Source organism: Echiichthys vipera (assembly GCF_963691815.1).
Source record: "Echiichthys vipera genome assembly, chromosome: 1".
Classification (NCBI taxonomy): Eukaryota; Metazoa; Chordata; class Actinopteri; order Perciformes; family Trachinidae; genus Echiichthys; species Echiichthys vipera.
In genome coordinates this window covers 28,147,986-28,169,337 of record NC_139826.1, presented here as the reverse complement: position 1 = coordinate 28,169,337, position 21,352 = coordinate 28,147,986, and the positions used below count along the sequence as shown (strand labels likewise).

Genomic DNA, 21,352 nt, shown 5'->3' with positions numbered 1-21,352 from the left:
TTGTCGCAAAAGCAATTTACCGCTCTGTATAGTATTTCTAACTGGTTACTGTCTGCAGTATCAACGCTAATAGGATGATGATCACAAATCTGATGACTGCAGAGTTTTGGGGTTATCAGCTTACACAGTGAACACACAGACACACACACACACATACACACACACACAGTCAGTGTGTTTATTGTGGGGAGAAAATACGGTAAGGGACTCAAACAAGAAAAGCCTGGTGGGACTATGTGGAGTGTATTAAAGTACTGGAGGAGGGAGAAGGAGGTGAAAGTGAGATTTGGAAGATTACAGCTTTATGGTCGGATGGCGGGAAGTCTAGAAATTCCAGCGAGCTTGGTGATATGCCCGACGCACGGACCAGATCAAGAGCGTGACCATCGGTATGAGTCGGCCCACTGGCTTATGAGAATTATTTACAAGCTTTAATAAAGTAATAAAAATCAAAACAGGGGAGACATGGATATTGAAATCACTGAGCATTAAAAATCTATCATATCTCGGTACAATAAAACAAAAGACCAAAATAAAATCGGGATTTAATATAGGAGGTCTATAAATCAAACACATTAAACAGGCCTCTTGTTGCTTAGAAGTGAAATTGCTGAGAAATCTGTATAACAAGTACTGATAGAGGGTAAGTACCTGGTTTTCTGAGGCAGTATAAGGTTGTTGGGATTTTGTTTGTATAGGTTTTACTGCGCTTGAATACAGACCAAACCAAAGACATACTTTTGTCAGCTTTGTTTTAATAAATAAATAAATGAATGAATCCAGCAATTTATAAATTCAACATTTTTATGACAACAGCATTTCTTAATGTCTGGGAGCATCAGTCATGACCACCAACACGTGTATGTAAACTACAAAAAGTGAAGATGTGTGTCGACATACATAGCTCACACATTTACACGCTGCACATTATGAGACATAAGACGAGGACATGTACAGCAGGAGACGCCACAAAGGCTTTAGTGCAGAGCAGTGTTGAGCAGGCACATAAGTTTAACATTCAACGGTAACTAGTGCAGGATTTCCCTTTAAACGTAACATCGGTAAATATTCTGATGAGTCTTTTCCAGTTCTCGTGAGCGGCTCGCTAATATTTATATATTAATATATTATCTCCATTGCTTACTTTTTACTAATGTGTATTATATTAGAGTTTACATTTGAGGGAATGGAAAGCCTGAAAAAATGAATGCAGTCTTTTTTTTAAAAAAGAAAGAAAAAAAAGGAATTGTTGTAGTTTTCAGGTAACACTTAAAAAGAGAGTCCTCACAGCTAAATTCACAGTAGTACAATGATTACAATAAACTACAAATGCCATCTATTAGATACAGCACAAAGAAGGTTTACACATCAAGGATTTGCATCTGCAACAACATGAAATCAGTAATATAAGATGGGCAAATGTAGAAAAAATGGAGGCAATACAAAATCATACAAAAGTTTTCCCCATTAAAAAAACCCAAAACATTTTACTCGTACATGAAAAAAGGTTAACCGTTCAGATTTGGTCCCTCCCAAGGAATTATAAAAACTTGGAGCTGAAAGTGCAGAAAAACCAGATGAAGATTAAAAAAAAGAGGAATTCCATTGACTTTCATTCGTACAGTAGAGCGTGAGAGTTTCTCTTTATAACGCAGGAAAAAGTGCGTTAAACGCATCAGACCAGGGAAAATTTCAAGTACTTGTGTTTCTCCACTGAGCTGTCGAGCAGCTGGCATGTGTCATAAAATAAGAGCTTAAACTGTAAATCAGGATTTGAAAGGTCCAGGTTTCATGCTCTTGACGAGGAAAAACTGCACTGGACTGAGTCTGTTAAATCAAGAAGAGGAAGATTGGGTCCAACCTTCTCGCCGTCGGCTTTGTCGGAGCTATGCTGAAACCTTCTCGGCCTGAAGCCGGTCTTGTCATGTGACTGTTTTGCGCTCGGCCCGGGAAACCCATTTGTGTGTTGTGACTCTCCACAGCGCCGGCGCCAGCAGCAGACTGAGGGTAGTGACGCTGAGAACCAGCAGGTACACCTGAGCAGAGAGATTTTTACTGTTTCACACGTATTTTGTACTTAAAATTAAAACACACCTTCATTGTATCAATACTGAATATTATACTATATATGTGGACTATATCTTGTCTACCAGGGTCATAATATTGTATTAAATCTTACTTTTAATGGAAAACAATCAAGAATTTAAGACTGTATTCCACACTGATCCCTCACATAGGTATATGGTCGTTACATATAAAAAAGAGGAAAGTTTAAAAGGTTCAATTCAATTACAACTGGTTTCAACACACGCAGATTACTGTGGGTTTATTAGCCCTGATTTTGAGACACCCGTCTCAGAGATTTGTGCTGTTCACTTGACACAATGACAGGAACCTCAGTGGCAGATGTCTCAAAACGTGGACACATAAACCAAAACTATCTACGGGTTAGACACCTCTAGAGGTGAACAGTAATTTTAAGAGGATTCTTTCGTGCAGAGGTTCTCAATTTTTCTTACAAGTAAGAGAATATACAGCAGACCCCTTCATGTAGGTCCCTAAACATTATTTAAATTTTATACTTCTATAGTCTTAGTTATGTGAAAGAACACAAGACAAATGTATTAGAAAGATATTAGACAGGCATTAAACGTATTTGCAGATTCTAAAAATTAAAGATTTGTTAGATTAGAACGGAAATCTATGAACTATTATAGCAGGGGTCGCCAACCCTGCTCCTGGAGAGCTACTGCCTCGCATGTTTTAGGTTTGTCCCTGCTCCAACACACCTGAGTCTAATGATCTGCTCCTTATCAAGCAGGTGAAGCTTGCCAAAGGTTTGATAATCATTAGAATAAGGTGTGTTGGAGCAGGGAGAAACCTAAAACATGCAGAGCAGTAGCTCTCCAGGAGCAGGGTTAGCTACCCCTGTATTATAGATTTAAAATATTTGTCAACTATCAAGCATTTTGTAAAACACGTCATGATAATAGAAACAACGCACATAAGAATCACTGCTCTAGTGATCATCTCACCAGTCAACCCTCGTAATTGTTTTTTTCTGCAACTATAAAGCAGCCAAAAAGCTAATTCATGTTTTCATTTCAGAATTAGGCTACAACTTAATACCAATAGCATTTCTACGACACTCTTATTAAAAAAACAGAGCATATTATTCACCTTTTTTTAGCTGAACTTCCGTCTCACTGTATAATTCAGAATTGATTTTAAAGTCTTTTTGATCAGGATCAGCCTTCGAATAAACGTTTCAGTTGTTTAAAGGTTGAATATGGAGAATGAGCAGAACACCGCCATCTAGCTGGTCGGGTTGTCAGGTTCGTTGCCGAGTGTGTCAATTTTACAACAGTATTTAACGTTAGCCAGTCCTTAACTGGAAGTCTTTCTTTGAGTGGTTTGTAATCGATTAGCTGGCTAGCTCTAAATTCAAAATGATTCCTTGTTTCTGTAGCCGAAAAACAGACAACCCTGGCAACCTGCAACGCCGGCCGCTATTTGCTGGTACAATGTAAACAGAATGCGACAAAAAGTCATTGTCAAACCCTTCAAACTGTTTTTTAAATATTGAATTCAGACTAAATATTTTTTTTATGAAAAAGCAATACTTGACACAGACATTAACAGGACCAAAATAAATTTCCAGTAGTGAATATAAAAATGCACTGCGGCCACCTGAGCCCTTGTCTGTCTGAAGAGCAAAATAACGTATATACATGTTAAGTCATCACTGACCTCTCTGGAGATGATGCCAGCACGACGTGCGCGGCTGCCCAGGACGAAGGAGAACTCGCTGACCTGCGCCAGACCGGCTGAGACGATCCACCGTATGTGTCGCGAGCCTGGAGGCAAGATGGCCGACAGCACCAGTACGGCCATCATGAACTGGGGGAAAAAATGAGGAGTAAAGTGAGAGAGAGGAGGGACTGAGAGTGTGGCGAAAGGGAACTGGAGGAGAGCAAAAAGAGAGCAAAAGTGCTGTACCTTCAGAATGACGAGAGAGAGTGTCAGCACCAGCAGGATGGTGAGTTCATACAGCACGAATGTCGGGAACACGTGGAGACCTGCAGTGAGACACACACACACACACACACACACACACACACACACACACACACACACACACACACACACACACACACACACACACACACACACACACACACACACACACACACACACACACACACACACACACACACACACACACACACACACACACACACACACACACACACACACACACACACACACACACACACACACACACACACACACACACACACACACACACACACACACACACACACACACACACACACACACACACACACACACACACACACACACACACACACACACACACAGTGAGAATAAATACAACAAAGCTGAGATCTGTCTTAAACTGACATGTTGGCTCTGACCGATAGAGGCAAAGAAGATGATGGCGAGGAAATCTCTAATCGGCTCAATGCATCCCATGACCTCCGTGGTGACCATGTGGCCCTGTGTGGACAGCAAAGCTCCAGCCAGGAAACAGCCCAGCTCCATGGAAACATCCAAAAAATCTGTCACCTGCGGTAAAGAGAGAAACATCAACACAAAGAGCTTCTTCACAGCTTCTCAAAAAACTAAATATTTGTTGAGAAATGCAGGAAAAATAAGAAAAAAAGCAGAGTGCGTACCGTAAGCAGGAAAAAGACAAAAGCTGCCACCCCCAACACTAGGATCTCCTTGTTGCCTTTGCTCTCAGCATGCAGTTTCTTGTAATATGGGCCAATCAGGAATGATCTGAGTAGCAAACATAGCAGCAGCACAGCAGCCAGAGAGACCAGGACCTGGGCCAGCAGGTAAAACACGCGGAGACTTCCAAACAGGAAGCTGTGTTGTCACGTAGGGGACAACAGATTTAAATAAGTTGTGTTTTTGGTTGAGGAGAGGACACATGCGAAAAAGAAACAAAAGGCTAATTGACCTGTCCAAGTCTCCACTTTGTGCCTGGATCAGAGTCGGCATGACGGCGACGAAGAGGCCGAGCTGAACGTCTTGCATCACTAACATCCCGAGGAGAACACTGCTGTAGTCCAGATCACCTGTCTCACACAAGCATACACACATTATTGATCGTTGGGTCATAAAGAATGGTTCTAAATACATTTGTACTAGTGGGTCTATATTTTCTTTAACTAAAGTACTGAGACTAAATGCTATTTTGACAGCTATTTTTCTTCAAATCGTTTCATATTTAAGCTTACTGGATAATCACAAGAGCCTACTGAGCAACGGCATGGACTGTATAAAGCTCCTTTGTCTTAGCTATTAACAAGTCTGAATATAAGTGAAATATTCAAGCAATTTCTCTCAATATATAAATTTGCTTTTATGTTCATTTATGTGCACAGCCATACGCACATACCTTCTTTGTCCCCTCTGCTCCCCCCTGCTAGGAAGCGGGACACAAGTGGAGTGCTGGACAGGGAGAGGCAAGTGGAAATGAAGACAGTTTGGGTGGGTCGGATATGCAGGACTTGTCCCCACAACAAACCGGCCCCGACCATCAACAGACTGAGGTAGCATGACCCCTGGACTGATGTCTTCCACACCTACACAAAAGAAAAGGGTCATCAACTAACACATTTGCCCATACAAAATGTTTTCCCATTAGTGGGAGTGGCTTACTTATAATGTATGGTCTTTGATGAAAATGGATGTTATTGTACAGTTTGAATCCTCTTGTTTACCTTGCGAAGTCGCTCAGGTGAGAACTCCAATCCCACCACAAAGAGAGTGAAGAACACACCCAACTCCCCCAGAGATTCCACCTGGACCATAGACTGCAAGACACACACCGACATGAACAACTACAGTAGCAAAGACTGGTGTCGTTCTTAAAGTCTGATCTGACCGCACACGCACACGCACACACACACACACACACACACACACACACACACACACACACACACACACACACACACACACACACACACACACACACACACACACACACACACACACACACACACACACACACACACACACACACACACACACACACACACACACACACACACACACACACACACACACACACACACACACACACACACCTTGATGCTGTTGAGGCCAGAGGGACCTAGCAGGACCCCACAGACAATATATCCAAACATGGGAGGAAGACTGATCAGACTGCAAATCCAACCACAGGGCAGCGACAACATCACCACCGACACCAAGTCCTGCACAAAATATGTTTGGTTTAATTAATTTTTAAAAACCGCCCTCTTTTATGCCTCATTGAGGAGTCAAAACAAATTCATATAGAGAGATGAGCGGAAAGTATAAACTGACCTTGATGAAGTGATGGTCGGCTCTTGGCATCGTGGAGTCCCGTGGTTTGGTCAGGACATACTGGTTGTTCTGCGAGTCTATGAGCATGCTCAGTCCCAGGTCATCCTCCACTTCCTTCTGCTTGGACTTGTTCTTCCTCTTCCCTCCGCTGTCCTCATAATCCTCAACTCTCAACACCGCCTCAACATTTACTCCCTTCATCTATGAGTTTGACAGAAGGCCCTACATTATAAACGCACAACTTCAGCTTTGGAGTTGGCATCTCAAAGTGTCCAAAACATATGTAACCAAAGTGTGTGAACACTTTTTACTGACCTGTTTGTTGTTGTCAAAGGCGTGCTCCTCGATCTCCTCTTCCAGCCGGTCTGCTGCCTTCCTGACGTCCTCCAGGATCTCATCAAGCATTGACAGCGTCTTATTCTGGGCTAAAGCGCTCTTAACAGCTTCCTGCTGGTGCTTCTCAGCAGCCACAAGCTCCACATACTCCTGCTCCTCCTAAAAGGTGACAGGTGTGTAACGTTACAGACGGGTAGGAGACACATGTGGCTGCATACACATAAAGCATACAATTACACATGACGTTACTGCCTTTGACATGGATGTCGGCGATGTGGTTGACTTCAATGTCACAATATTTGTCTAACATGTTTGTACATCACAATATAACAAATTAGTCTTTAATAACTTATTTTACTAGTTTGAAATAACAGTCCACCCGAAATAATTCAGACTGATCACAAATCAACATTTTTGATAATGGATTTGTTAATTCAGTGGTTCAAATCATGCAATATTTTCTGGTTTCACCTCCTCAAATGTGAAGATTTGCTATTTTCATGTGTTTTACATTGTTTTAAATTAAATACATTTGAGTTTTACGCTGTTTCTCAAACAAAGCAAGGCATTTTCAAAGACACTTTGGGCTTCCAGAACTTGTGATGGCCATTTTTCGCAAATTTTTAAATATAATTTACAGTACTATTGTTATATATTTAACTAATTAATTTAAATAACCCTATCCACATAATCACAAATGATTACAGCAAATGTCTCAAATAAGTTTGAACTGTCGCCTCACAAAATCAGCATGCATGCCTTAGCAAAGCTGTGTTTCTATGCATGATATGAAAACATTTATAAATGTGTTACTCTGCTTCTTCTCGGAAACGCCTTCTTCTTAGTTCACTTAGACTGGAAGGGTACAACATGTATCTGCCCCTCTCTTTGGCACCCTGACGTAGTCTCCATGAAACACTTCTGACCACGACGCCCTCACCTTTATGGCTGCCTCCCTGAGGGCCTGCAGCCTCTGTCTGCTGCTCTCCTTCATGTTGACCACGTCCCTGTAGTCTCCCTGCAGCGCCCTCTGCAGGCTGTGCACGGCCTGGAACACCAGGTGCTCGCTTTCATTCAGCTCCTTCTGGAAAACCTCCAGAGTGTGAACCTGAACGCAGACCAGGAGACACCAGTCAGTCATTAAACTGCAAAATATCTGACATCCTCTTTGAAGCCCCTGTATGTTGCCTTTAGTTTGAAACAATAGAGCAGAGTAATTTACGTCTCTTCATCAGAGATTAGAAAAGACTTAATAGTTCCAGATAACATGGGTTAAAATGGGAAAAAATGGTCTTCACTCTGAGAAAAATAATCATTAGATTTGGCTTAAAATGTTCATTACTGATTTAACAAAAAGCCATTTAATTAATTTAATTAATCGATAGATCAATAACCAATCAATTTTGATTACCTGTTCATCATTTAAGTCACTAATCAAGCGCAGATGCCAAATATTCTCTTGTTCCAGCTATTCTAAAGTGAAAATTTGCATACATATTTGGGTTGGGTTTTTTGGACTGTTTTCTGACACTTTTTAAACCCCAAGATGAATTTATTAAAAAAAAACGTACTGATTAATGCGGAATGAAAATGATTGTGAGTTGCAGCTCTAATCTAACTGGGGCATCTCTTTGTGAAGCCTCAAGTATTAAATATGAACAGGTATTTTTGTTGAGCTACTGTGACAAAAGATATGTGTCAGCACACAAACAGACAAAGACACCACCCTGAAGAGTTGCAGACTGTATGTCTAACACACTATGTACTTTACCGAGGCTCTGTATGGTATTTATTCTCATTCTGATACCTGGAAGAGCTTCTCTGGTTCTGAAAGGGCCCGGTCTCGTCTAACAGCATCAGCAGCGGCTGCCAACTTCCTGACCACCACATTCTTCTGACGCAGGAGACCCACCAGCTTCTTGCAGTTGATGGTCACCCAGCTGTGGCCATGCATGGCCCCCTTGCTCCGAAAAAACTTGAGGGCATGCTGGGCCACCTGGTCCTTCTGCAGCACAGCAAGAGCCCCGGCCGTGCCAAGGCACAGTAGCCAACATACAACCTGCATCCAAACCTCCACTTCTGTCTTCACCTGAGTGTGAAGATTGATGCAGAGAAAGAGATCTAGGAATAGATAAAGAGCATGGTTGTAAAACAATGATAGACAGAAAAAAAAAAAAACATTAAAAACAGGAGAGTCTAAGGGTTGATCTGGTGATATATGAATGTTTTTCTAAGGGTCTGTGTATCAAAGGCCTGATATATTGCATGTTTGGGTTTGTGCCATAGAGCTCCGTCTTTGTCCACAAACATCGAGGGGGGAAATGGACTAACACATTGTTTGTTTTGGTCTTTCATGAGATATGTTGCTAACCAAAAAAACGCAGATAGTGACAATATTAGTCCCAAAATTTGATATAGATAATCTCTTGTTCTGTGGGCTTCTCTGTGCTCTTTTGCTTTTTACTATCTCAAGAGACAGTTTGATCTTCTGATCACAGCTGAACAGTTTAAACAACAGCTGTGCATACTCACCTGCAACCTGTCCCAGTGGGTGCTTTTAGTAGTTAATTGCACCTTTTAGTTCTGGCTTGACTAAGCTCTGACATGTTTAAATTCCAGTAGTGCTTGTTATTCTGGCTTCACTAGTGATGTTGCATTTTTTTAATCTATGCTTGGAATACAAAAGCTTAAGAACTGAGCCAATTTAAGAAACCGCTTTAACACGAACAGCGTTCCCACTCGCACCCTGACATCATGTGCTTGGTTACACATTACTGACTGAATGCATTCAACTAACACCCCAAGCTGGACCGCACCTCTGTGAGCATGAGTCAAGCTGAGCAATGTTGACTTTCCAAACTCCTCCTCTATCCGTCTTCCTTTAACTGGACTGCAGCCGCTCTGCTACTGTTGCTAGAAATCAATGGCACAGTTCAATTACTGTTAGGTGGATTAACCTAAAAACAGTGCGTCATATTTCATGAGATGCTCAGAAAAAATTTAATCTGAAAATCAGTGGTGAAGGGAGTACTCTTACTCCTTTCCTTATGTAAAGTAGTAAAACCACACTGTAAAAATACTCTGTTACAAGTAAAAGTCCTCCATTCAAAATGTTACTTAAGTAAAAGTAGAAACGCATTAGCATCAAAATGTACTTAAAGCACAAAAAGTACTCATTATGCAGACTCAATTTCAGAATATTATATTATTAGACTATAATTAGTCTAATAATAGACTATAATAGAATACGAAAACAATAGATGAATGTAAATATCACTTTTATGTTGCAGCTTATAAAGGTGGGGCTAATCTTATTTACTTTATTTATTGCTGTGTAGCTTATTCTAAAACATGTTCTTTCATTTGCGGGTAATATTTTGTATAAATAATCCTAATCTGTAAAGTAACTAGAAACTTAAGTTACCAAATAAATGTGCAATGTTTCCTCTGAAAGTGGAGTAGAAGTATAAATACTTTTACAAAGCTGTAATTAAATACAGTAATTTTTAGGTACATTTAGCAACAACTGATCTGCACTGAAGTTATAACTGGTTTTCAATTTTGGCCACTAAAGAACTGGAGGTTATTCTTTACTGATAGATGCATTTAAAATCATAAATATCAATATCTGAAAACAAAACATGCAAATGGGAAAAATATATGTCATCCCTACGATGCAAATCGACTAAATCATGGCAGCCAAGAGTAACGTCATCCAAACTTCAATGATGTTTCAGGGCGGTTAGGGAAATGAAATAGTTCAGTGTCCCAAACAAAGATTACTAAGTTCTTTACAAAAACAGATAAATAAATAAAAGTTGCAACTACCTGCGAAATGTGTGCACTTTCCTGTCTCTCTCCACTCCACGACTGAAGGAGAAGCTGAAGAAGAAGGGAACAATCATGCTGTTGTACACCACCACCACCACCGACACCCCTCCTCCTCCCCTGCCACATAGCTGAAGCCAGAGTCGGTGCACACACACAGGCGTTCACCGGTTTACGACCAACTTCATGTTTACTTCGACCTCGGTAACATTTATCCGTGCTAACAAATGGGATGCTAACGTTACTTCGGGTCAGGTAGGTACGACTGCGGTTGTTCCCTGTTGAAGTTGAACCATTTAAAAAAAAAAAATGTGTATAAAGTTCAACCTGTTTTCTATTCAGGAGTCTGTAAAGTAAAGCTGTGTTTAGCTCCTGACATTCCTCAGAGCTGTCAGACCAGCTCCAGCCAGCTGACTCCACACAAACACTCCCATGACACCAAATGCTAACTGTAGCTACAGAAGTTAGCTGCGTTAAAACCAGCGGTTTGTTCGTTTAAAGGCATGTCACCATGGGAACGATAACATAAACCGCGGCTGTAACGGAACAACTGCTGCATTGTTGTTGTTGTTGTTGTTGTTTTTAATATAATCGCGTTGATTAACTTTGATCTATTTTTTAAGATTACTTCCGAAACATCTTGACCAGCTTTGATATGTGGGAGTTGTAGTTTTTTTCTTTTTTTTTCGCTTTAGAAATCTTTATTTCAGATTAAAAACAAGCAGACAGTCAGCAAAAATACATATTAAAACAAATAAAACCAGTGTGCAAATAATACAGCCACATGTTATAGATAGAATATACACACTAGACCTATTTGTCCTTGTTTTATAACCTGTTTTCAATCTTATTTTACTCTATAGCACTATGGGATTGCTTTTAACACTGAAAACTGCTTTACAAATAAAATATATTAATATTATTATTAAATTAAATACAAAAACAAATTCAAACAAATAAACAATGACAACAATATGGGAGTTGCTTAACACTACTTTTTTCTAACTAACTGTTTTTAATGTAGTGGTATTATGATGTGACCTTTTTCTGTAAATTATTTTTTAGTAGAGTTACTTTATTATATAGGTGTATAACGCAAAGATAAATGGTGATTAATATATATTACAAATCATAATTATTATAAATACAATAAATGGTTAAATACAACTAATTATGGCGAAGGTTATGGGATTAAATTAGTTATGCTCCCTCTCACTCCTTTTCAAATATGTGATTTTTTATTTTTTTTTTGCTTTAATTATTTTTGTAATTGTTTTTCTATTTTTTATGTTGTATTTCTTTTTCTGTCTGCAATTGTATAATAGTAGACAATAAGCTTTAGTATTATTATTGTTATTGTTTTAATTTTATTCATATATTCGAAATAAATATTTAAATCAAATACATATTTTTGCCAAAACAGTTTATCAGTCTATTAATGCAGAAAGTGGGCCAAAGACAGAGGTTAGAGGTGTTTTAAAAAACACAGGGTCTGTTGAATTGCACACGGTACAGAACTACATTTCCCATGAGCCCAGTGCCCCCTACTGTAGCGCAGTTCTTTCGCGCATGCGCACAAGGGGTAATTGGATATCAAGTGGGCCAAAACAGCGTATGATAAAATGGTAGGTAAGATTAAACATGAGAAACTGGGGCAATTGTTTAGCTCCGTTAAACCCGTCCAAAAACCGGTAACGGCTGTCTCAACCGTTAAGGGGACACCCCGACACGGGAGATCGGGGTGCCCTCGGCCAAGTGTCGCATTGCCAGGGTGATGTGTGTCGGGATTATGAGGGATATCGAAGGTCAGTTGGTATTTTAAGATCGGACACCCCGCACTTGCCGCACGTACCTTTCCCTTTTTGGTAACTCCTTGCCGGTAGTTCTGCCCCGGGTCAGAAGAGAGCCCGCGGGATCAAACGTCCCCTCTTCCCGGGGAAACTTACCAAAACACTGGCCTGCCACGGTGAATTTGCTGTTTGATCATCGGGTGGGTCGGGTCTGCAGTTCTGCAAAAGACGTGCAACCCCAGATAACCGTCTTTATTATTAAATAAACACGAGGAAGTGTTTTTGTTAACTAACGGAACCTTGTGCTGGTGCATTTGGAACTGACAGTGTTTTATACTGTTAAATAGGCTGTCACACGCTTGGTATGAGTCTTTTTTTTATAATTACCATATTTTATAGTTATGGCACGTGTGATTTTAAACATGAATGTCCAGATTCAACTGTGTTTGTTTAGAGTATAAGTAGAATATCTAGTTCCCAGCCAGGAGAGTTTTAATGAAAACCAAATCCTTGCACTCTTGTTCAAATGTACAGAAAGTTTAGACTTTGTGTTTTATGTGTAAATGTTCTTGCACTCCACTTCTCTGCTTCCCATTAACCTAAGGCTGGATCAGCGTCTGTCCCAGGGGTCCAGATGATCAGGGGTCCTGAAGGCCTCTCTCTCTCTGTGTGTGTGTGTGTGTGTGTGTGTGTGTGTGTGAGAGTTTATGATGATTTGATAACTTGTTTGGTCACATGCTCTACTAAAGCACAGCATAAAACATAAACAAAACGTATTTTAACCCTAAGTCTTGTGTTAAAATTTAGCTTTAATATTCTTCATGTGACATTGTGGTTATATGGTTCATATTCTTAACAAATGTGGACAGGTATGGAAAGCAGTCTTAACATTTAATAGAATCACGCTCCTATCTGTAATTACATTTTAGATATCCGTAATAACATTTCTCCTTGTCAAATTGGATTCTTACTAAAGAATTATAATTAAACATATCCACAATGACATTCTTCCTATCTACAATTGTCATTTCAGATATCCACAACATACTTATTACTAATACTACTAATTACATAACTTTTGCCATTCATGTGTATTTGGCCTTTAAATAATTTAAATATCCACATTTACATTTTAGATATTTAGACTCAACATTCTGGATATATCTGTAATGCCATTCTTACTGGTAAAAGTGCTGTTTTACATATCTGTAATTACATGTTTACTAGTCAGAATATATTTTGGATAGTTAAAAATTACATTATGGAAATCTGAAATGTTTTTTTTTATTTGAGATATCTGAAATTAAAATGGTGACTAGTAATAATTGGATTGTAGATATCTGAAATGGTAGTTATTCGTAGTAAGAATGACATTACAGATATTTAAGATATATTAAGATAAGACATTTAACATGTAATTGTGGATATCTAGATTATTGAAAGCCCAATACACATGAATGGCAAAAATGATGTCATTAGTCGGATGTTGTGGATATCTGAAATTTTCTTTTTGACTAGGAAAGAACTGAATTACGCATATATGCGATACATATCCAGTCCAGATATTACCTGTTAAAACTGCTTGCCATAAGACAGGTACAGTAGTATTCTGATAACAGGTGGTTTCTGGGTTAAATGGGTTGGGGGTGGGGTGTGTGTGTGGTTACTCCAGCCCTGCACTGACCCGGTGTGTCCGCTTGCTTTACAGCACAAGTTGAAGTCATCGCAGAAGGACAAGGTTCGGCAGTTCATGTCCTTCACACAGGCCGGGGAGAGGACAGCCGTGTACTGCTTGACGCAGAATGACTGGAAACTAGAAGTCGCCACAGACAACTACTTCCAGAATCCAGACCTCTACTACAAAGAATCCATGAAAACCTCTGTGGACCGCAAGAGGCTGGACCAGCTCTACAATCGATACAAAGGCAAGTGTTTCAAACTTATTTTTAGTTTGCCTTGTCTGGTCTGTTTTGCTCACTCTTCCCAGCTGTCGTTGCAGACCCCCAGGATGAGAACAAGATAGGCATTGATGGGATCCAGCAGTTCTGTGACGACCTGATGCTGGACCCAGCTAGCATGAGCATACTTGTGGTGGCGTGGAAGTTCAGAGCGGCCACGCAGTGCGAGTTCAGCAGGAAAGAGTTCCTGGATGGCATGGCTGAGTTAGGGTGAGCAACACTGATACTCAAAACCTACATTTTGATGCCACTGCATTCGCCACACATCATGTTGTGATTTTAGATTGTAAGACGTTTGAAAAAGTTGTTTGTAGAACTGTTTTGTTTTGTCTGAGCACAGATATTTAATTTCAAACTGTATAGATGGTCAGAAACGTCAAACTGTTGCATTGTTCATGTGTGTGCTGTTCACCATGACTCATTATAATAGGATTGTTTTGTCTTTTTCTTAATCTCTCCTCTAGCTGTGACAGTCCTGAAAAACTCAAGGCGATCCTTCCCAGACTAGAACAGGAGCTGAAAGACACAGGGAAGTTCAAAGACTTCTATCAGTTTACCTTCAATTTTGCCAAGAACCCCGGCCAGAAAGGTTTAGGTAAGTGTAAGAACCAAAAGAAAACCTCTGAAAAGGTCCCATATTGTGAAAAGTAAGATTTTTTTAAAAAAATGTATAAAGCAGGTTGAGGTGCTGAATAAATACTGTGAAAGAATCAAAACGCTCATCCCACAGAGAAAAGCACACAGCCTGTTTTCAGAAACTGTGCCTTTAAACGAGCCGTCAGGACTTCTGTACAGTAATGATGTCACAACTACACTATACATGATGACTTGACTTGACAATAAAAGAAACGGTAAAGTCGTTAGAGGCTGCTATACCAGTAATTGCATAATTAATGCTGCACCCTTTTGTAGTGTGTTGCTGGAATGATTCGCATTAACAAACATCCGTATATATTCATGCATGTGCATAAATTTGTTCACCAGCTGGTCCATCAACAGTGACGGCAATCAGAACGCACTTTTACAAAATAACTTGCAAACCATGCAAACAACTACTACAAACTACACAACAACAACACTTCGTCGCTGATTACAGCTTCACTTATTTATGCGTCCTTGCAATACTAATATTTCCTCTGTGCCATGGTGTAAACTTAAAAATATTGTATATATTGTTCCTATTATTCTTATTTTTTACATTTCCCTGTGTTTATATTGTTAATATATTTTGTGTGTCCTTGTTTATATTGCTTGTTACAATGTATTGTTTCTTATTGATGCTTCTTTTATGTTTGCTATCAACTTTGCTGCTGTAATAAGGAAATTTCCCCTTTGTGGGACTAGTACAGAAATATATTATCTTACTCCACATACAGTACCACAGGTGAACATATTTACTTCATTCTAATAAACACAATACAAAATGCCTCCAACACTATGTATGATGCAAAGCATGTGAACATGTTCTACTAGAAACCCAAAATACAATTATGAACTTATAAATAAGCCTAATATGGAACCTTTAAATTAGAAACCTGTTGAAATCTTACTCTACTTTGTGTCCTAGACCTCGAGATGGCTGTTGCTTACTGGAATCTAGTTCTCACAGGTCGCTTCAAGTTTTTGGATCTCTGGAACTGCTTCCTGCTGGTGAGAGAGGAAGTCTTTGTTTCACCACAATAACATATATAAATACATAAATACGTTTCTAGAAATGTTGTATGTCTTTAGTTTTTTGCTTAATCTATCCATCTCATTTCATGCTGCATGTGGAGAAGTAAAGCTATTTGAAAAAATTTGAAAAGTCAAATACCACAACACAAACAACAGCCTAAAAAAATAACCATACAGTACATTCAACACATTGTCAACAACAACAACTAAGTTTCACTAAGGTAGAATTTATTTCCAGACTTTTGGATTGACTTTAAATGCACAGGGATTTCTAATATTATAATAATATAATAAACTCCCACTCCCTTCCTGTTACTGTACTGCATTCAGGAGCATCACAAGCGCTCAATTCCCAAGGACACATGGAACCTCCTCCTGGACTTTGGCAACATGATCGCAGACGACATGTCGAACTACGATGAGGAAGGTGAGGCTGTTAAGCAGGGTAAAGTGATGTGTATACAGGGCTTGTACAAAGTCTTGAGAGGTTTGAAAATGCTTCATTTTAACCGTTATGTTTTCACTGTTAGGATAGGAATATGCTTTACGTAAAATCTTTTAATATTTGAAATGAAATTATTATCCCGTCGTCATATGTTTTTTTGTCTCCCGGTGTCTCTCGCTGAGCTGACCAGGGCCAGTTTGACTGACAAGGGCGCCAAAATTAAAAGGGGGGTTTGTTTTTTCACCCTGCTCCGCGGTGTCATGAGGACAACCATCTGCTCTCAGAATGCAGCACGTCCTTTAACCCTTTCACAATTGCATTGTATATTAGAAATTTCAACGCGATAATAAAGGCTTTGAGAGCCTGGAAAAAAACAAAAATTAAAAACTATGTATACATTTCAGTGGTCTATTCCACCGTGAGAGACAAACACTTGCTGATCACATATAGTCGTTTTTCTGATAATGGATGACTGTTGGTTTATGACTGGATCAAATCTACAGTGTTTGTCACGATTGTATGTAGATTTGTTCGGATTTGTGTTTTGTGCTTATCGGGCTGTTTGCATAGCTGTTGTTTTTCCATTTAGGGGTATCTCTTGCAGCATTATTTGCGGGATGTTTATGTTTGGATGATGTGTATGTTTTGTATGCTTTGGTTAAAAAGAATGTATTGTGCTGATAGATGATGGTGGATTAACAATCAATCTATTTTGTTGTCACGTAATATCATATAAAATACAATTCTAGAGAAATGTGTAACATGCTGTAATGTTTTGGTTTATTGTAACTTAATGTGTCTGAGTAATAATAATAACAATAATACATTTTATTTATATAGTGCTTTTCAGAATACTCACTAGAAGTACAAATCACACAGCAATAATCACGTTAAAATCACATATTAAAGCGGTTCTGAAGAGGTGAGTTTTGAATTGTGTTTTGAACACGGACAGGTCGGTGCAGTCTTGGGTGTGTTTGGGGGATGGTGTTAGGGAATATTTCATTTCCCTGGACAGTTTGTGTAGTTAATGAATCAATGCCTCTCTATTAAAGTGGACAGCCATAATTACAGGACTTCTGTTAGATTACTTCTGTGTGCAGTTATCTGCCCTACACGCCAAGGCCACATTCTCTCTTTGCGCCTTCAATCTCACTCTCTGGCAGGTTGCAGACACAGCTGTAGTTAGAGGATAACGCTCACCATCACTGGGTAACTCTTTGCATTTTCGAGCTGGTGGGAATATTTATCAACATGTTTATGCACTATAGCCAATTGGATATTTACACAACTCCCCTTGCTTTCTTGGTCCACCTTTTAGTATCTGAGCTGTGTGGATGACTCTTCTGTTCTCCTTCATCAAGTATAAATAAACTCCTCCAACATAAGACATACAGGACTCTGGTACTTTGTCTTCTTTTCTGGCAACACAACAATTCCTCCCTAACAGATGGGTCATGGAAATGACTAGACATAAAAATAAAATTCATTCATTCATTTATACGCTAATTCAGTCAGTCACCTTGATTAAACCAGACCACACCAACTTGCTTTCAAGTGATCCGTATGTTAATGCGACGTGATGACCTGGTCCACTAAAGTCGTTGTAATAGATTGTATTCATTTTCTGTGTTTTTCTCTTTCCTCAGGGGCGTGGCCTGTCCTTATAGATGACTTTGTGGAGTTTGCTCGACCGATCGTGATGAATAAGCGCAACATGACATAGTGTCCGGCCTCATGCATCGAATGGAGTTTGTGTTTCTCCCAATTTTCTTCTTTTTTTTTTTGAATGAGGATTTTTATACAAATGAGCCAAAAAGAGAGTTCTTCTCAATAAGCCTGTCTGCAGCTTGTCCTTAAGATTGTTCTTCCAGCTGCATAATGATGCCTTGACTGGGGAGTGACCTGGAACACCAGTCCAGAGAGGAAGGCAGGAGGGGAGCAGACTTTGTAATTGCAATATGGAAATGATGGGCACCCTAAAACTCGTTGCTCATGGGCGAAAACACCAACGGGTGTGGCTTCGAACTGCTGCTGCGGACTTGGCTCACTAACCTGCACCCTCGGCACAGTGAGAGGGACAGTAACGGTGAACTTTTAGCACACGCAGAGGATTAAGTTATAGATGCAGTAGGATGTGGCCTCTTACGTTGTCCGTTCGAATGGAACAGTGTGTTAAAATCTGCATGTTTTGTCAGCTGGTGTGAAGCAGTGCCATGGATGTTCAGGAGGGGGTAAAAATACTTTTCATTATTTTCACAGAGATTGCGGTTGTGTGGCTCTCTAACAATCATACTGAGAGCAGAGAGAAAGTGTGCTAGATCATATGTGTGTGTGTGCGTGTGTGTGCATGTGAGTGTTTGGGGGAGGGTAAACGTATTGCCTCTTTTACAATACAATGCTGAATATTTTTATTTGGTTTTATTATAATTAGAAGTTAAGAGATTACAATTCACCTTAACTGAGCGACAGTGAAAAAGGTTCAGATCCACATTTCGTATTCACACTGAAAATTGGACAGTGCCGCATATTTTCAAGCTCAGCACCAGCAGAATCACTATTGTTACAGTTGTAAAATGCTATACCCATAGGAATAAGAATAGATTTAACTTTAGAGGAAGAAGAATGTGTATCTGAGAAAAAAGGTAATATCATTTATAAACTAAATTAATACATAAGTATTAAGGATCAAGTGCTTTTGCATTACATACTTGTTCGACTTTAGTTTTACAGTGTGTGAGCTGCTGAGAAACTGACTGACTGACTGGCACATCGACTGTTTTCTATTTTCCCGGTTGCATAAACTACCTTAAATTTCTCCCTTATGCATCATATTTCCCAAAGCTAAGGGGTTCATGTACAAGCAATGCATAAAGCCTCTTAAGTTAAATCTTGCTAAAGTGTTTAGAGTAAGACTTTCACGGTACTTACTGTCATACAGCACACATGCACTTCCGTTACCATGGCTGCGCTTCACTCTCTTCATTATCCTTTAATGTTACTTGACAGCGTTAATTACCACAAAAGCTAGTGTCTCTAAAATGATGAACAAAAAGAATATAAAAATAAACTAGAAAGAAGTTGGGAATTCGGAGAGAACACAATCTAAAGTCAATTTAACTTAATTTCTTAACTTAATGTAACTAAGATTTGTAGAGATTTTGAAGATGGACTGACGGTCAAAACTCTAACAAGTTGCACATCACTCATAGTGTCCACTGGGTGTCGCAAAAAACACGTCTTGGTATCTTCTCTTTTATCAGCATAAATTCAGCCATCTTCTTATGTTCCATAAATTATTTCACTTTTAAAAGATTGGTATGGTCCTAGCAATGCATAAAGGAATACTTAAAATACTTAAATGAGCACTACTCGAAATACTGAAAAAAGTTGGCTGAGATTCCCTCCACATGGCTCTCACATGCCTATTAAAAATAATTGGTAATGGGTGGAGAGGGTTTTTCCATTACAACATCCTAAGGAAATCCTTACGTCATTTTATTCATCTCGTTTTTGTTTCTAAAGCCCCATTAGATGAAAATTTAAGGGCAACCTTAGCCTAAGTGGTTTTGCAACCAGGAACAGGTGATTTGCCAACTCTGCAAACTGCACTGATATACTTTACACTTTTTCTGTTGTAGGTTTTATTTATCAGGAAGCTCTGTGCACAGCTACAGAGCTACTCAGTTTACTTGACTTAGGTTCACTTACAGTACATGCTAGACTTTTTAAAATGAACATCCACATCCCAGCTAAGAGTATTTTATCCGTTTGTGTGATATTGTAGTCTGTTGCTTTCACGCATTGGCGACTGTAGTGCCATGGGGACACGTTTAAGTACCATAGAAGTACCACAGAGAAAAACATGCACTTTGAGAACAATGCTTGTGCTGCCATCTAGGGGTTTCCACTGTACACGATTTAGTGTGGCTCTTTAAGTGTAATTCTCAACACTGAATGCATCCCCCTTACTCGGCTAAAGAGTGTGACACAAGGTCAGGTACCTGTAGTCCTCTCCCAATCACAGTGAGCAGCAGGCATCAGTATTTTGCCATCTAACTATGCTATCTTGTTCTGCCACCAGGTTAAAACCTGTGCCATGTGTTGAAATACAGATGGATTTAATCCCTGCATCAAATTTCTCATCCAACTGTAGGGGGGAAAATGCCTTTTTCTCCCCTGATGTTGACAAACTTCTATTCGAGTCTTCATATTTATGTAAACAGAGTTCAGTCATAAATATTGATGCACATGAAGTAGACTTTAAGAAGCTGGGTGGAGCAGGATGGGAATTTATCAATATTCTGATCCCAGATTGAATGCAGATGGGTGGCAAAGAAACCAGCTTCATCATGACTGCAAAGAAGTCACTGTAACATTGAATGTGTCATATTGTTGATTTTTGTAACTAGGCAAGTTAAATATGTGTTGGTGGAATGAAATATCCCTTATAACTGTATGTCAAAGTTGTGCACAAACCTATCATGGTCAAGACAGCAAGATGGTGTGAAAGCTTTTCCCAGTTGATTGTTGTTGACTTCATTATCTGACATTGTCTGTGGTTCAGGAGCGAGAACATTAGCTACAGTAATATGGTACATTTGGTACGTTTTTATTTGTCAAATGTGTGGTCAACTGTTTCTCATGCAGATCATTACAACAGTATTATTTTTGCCAGCAAGAAAACAGTATTTACAGAATATTATGTTTTGTCACAGAAGCATAGCATACATTGTTTTCTTTAAGAAAGTTGTCAATAAAGCATGTTGTTTTTAACAGCCTTGTAAAGGATGCACCTCTGTCTACCAGGTTAGTTCTGACAATAAGCGCTTGTTTTGTTGTCACAACCAAAGATATTGGCTTGTTTTGTGTTAAAAGTAATACCTTGATATTAATCTAATTCGGAAAGAATCAAAAGTGCAAATGCAAAATTGCTGCTAAAATATACAACTTGA

The 21,352-nt window shown here is 39.3% G+C and overlaps 2 protein-coding genes across 2 annotated transcripts; one reads left to right on the top strand and one right to left on the bottom strand.

The window, feature by feature from the left end:
* Positions 1–750: 750 nt before the first annotated feature.
* Positions 751–10,618, bottom strand: tmco3 (transmembrane and coiled-coil domains 3). Its single transcript, XM_083912267.1, has 15 exons — positions 10,531–10,618; positions 9,519–9,615; positions 8,510–8,823; positions 7,643–7,810; positions 6,682–6,861; positions 6,367–6,567; positions 6,126–6,254; positions 5,757–5,849; positions 5,432–5,618; positions 4,991–5,108; positions 4,701–4,896; positions 4,440–4,590; positions 4,000–4,079; positions 3,751–3,900; positions 751–2,036 (listed from the first exon to the last, which is right to left on the bottom strand). The coding sequence occupies exons 3-15, from the start codon at positions 8,765–8,767 to the stop codon at positions 1,923–1,925; spliced, it is 2,025 nt and encodes a 674-aa protein (XP_083768393.1). The 5' UTR covers positions 8,768–8,823; positions 9,519–9,615; positions 10,531–10,618; the 3' UTR covers positions 751–1,922.
* Positions 10,619–12,099: 1,481 nt separating this feature from the next.
* Positions 12,100–21,352, top strand: dcun1d2b (DCN1, defective in cullin neddylation 1, domain containing 2b; the record flags this gene model as incomplete). The annotated part of the gene is given in 8 exon segments (XM_083925259.1): positions 12,100–12,112; positions 12,115–12,155; positions 14,029–14,245; positions 14,320–14,488; positions 14,743–14,873; positions 15,846–15,928; positions 16,283–16,379; positions 18,047–21,352. Coding segments are annotated over 8 exon segments (828 nt in total). The 3' UTR covers positions 18,124–21,352.

Excerpts from the sequence above, each read along its gene's own strand:
- tmco3 (XM_083912267.1), bottom strand. The coding sequence starts at position 8,767 with ATGCAGGTTGTATGTTGGCTACTGTGCCTTGGCACGGCCGGGGCTCTT. Across the intron at positions 5,850-6,125 it reads CTGGCCTCAACAGCATCAAG|TCTATGGTCCAGGTGGAATC; the intron begins GTGTGTGTGTGT and ends TGTGTCTTGCAG. Across the intron at positions 3,901-3,999 it reads TCTCTCTCGTCATTCTGAAG|TTCATGATGGCCGTACTGGT; the intron begins GTACAGCACTTT and ends TTTTTCCCCCAG.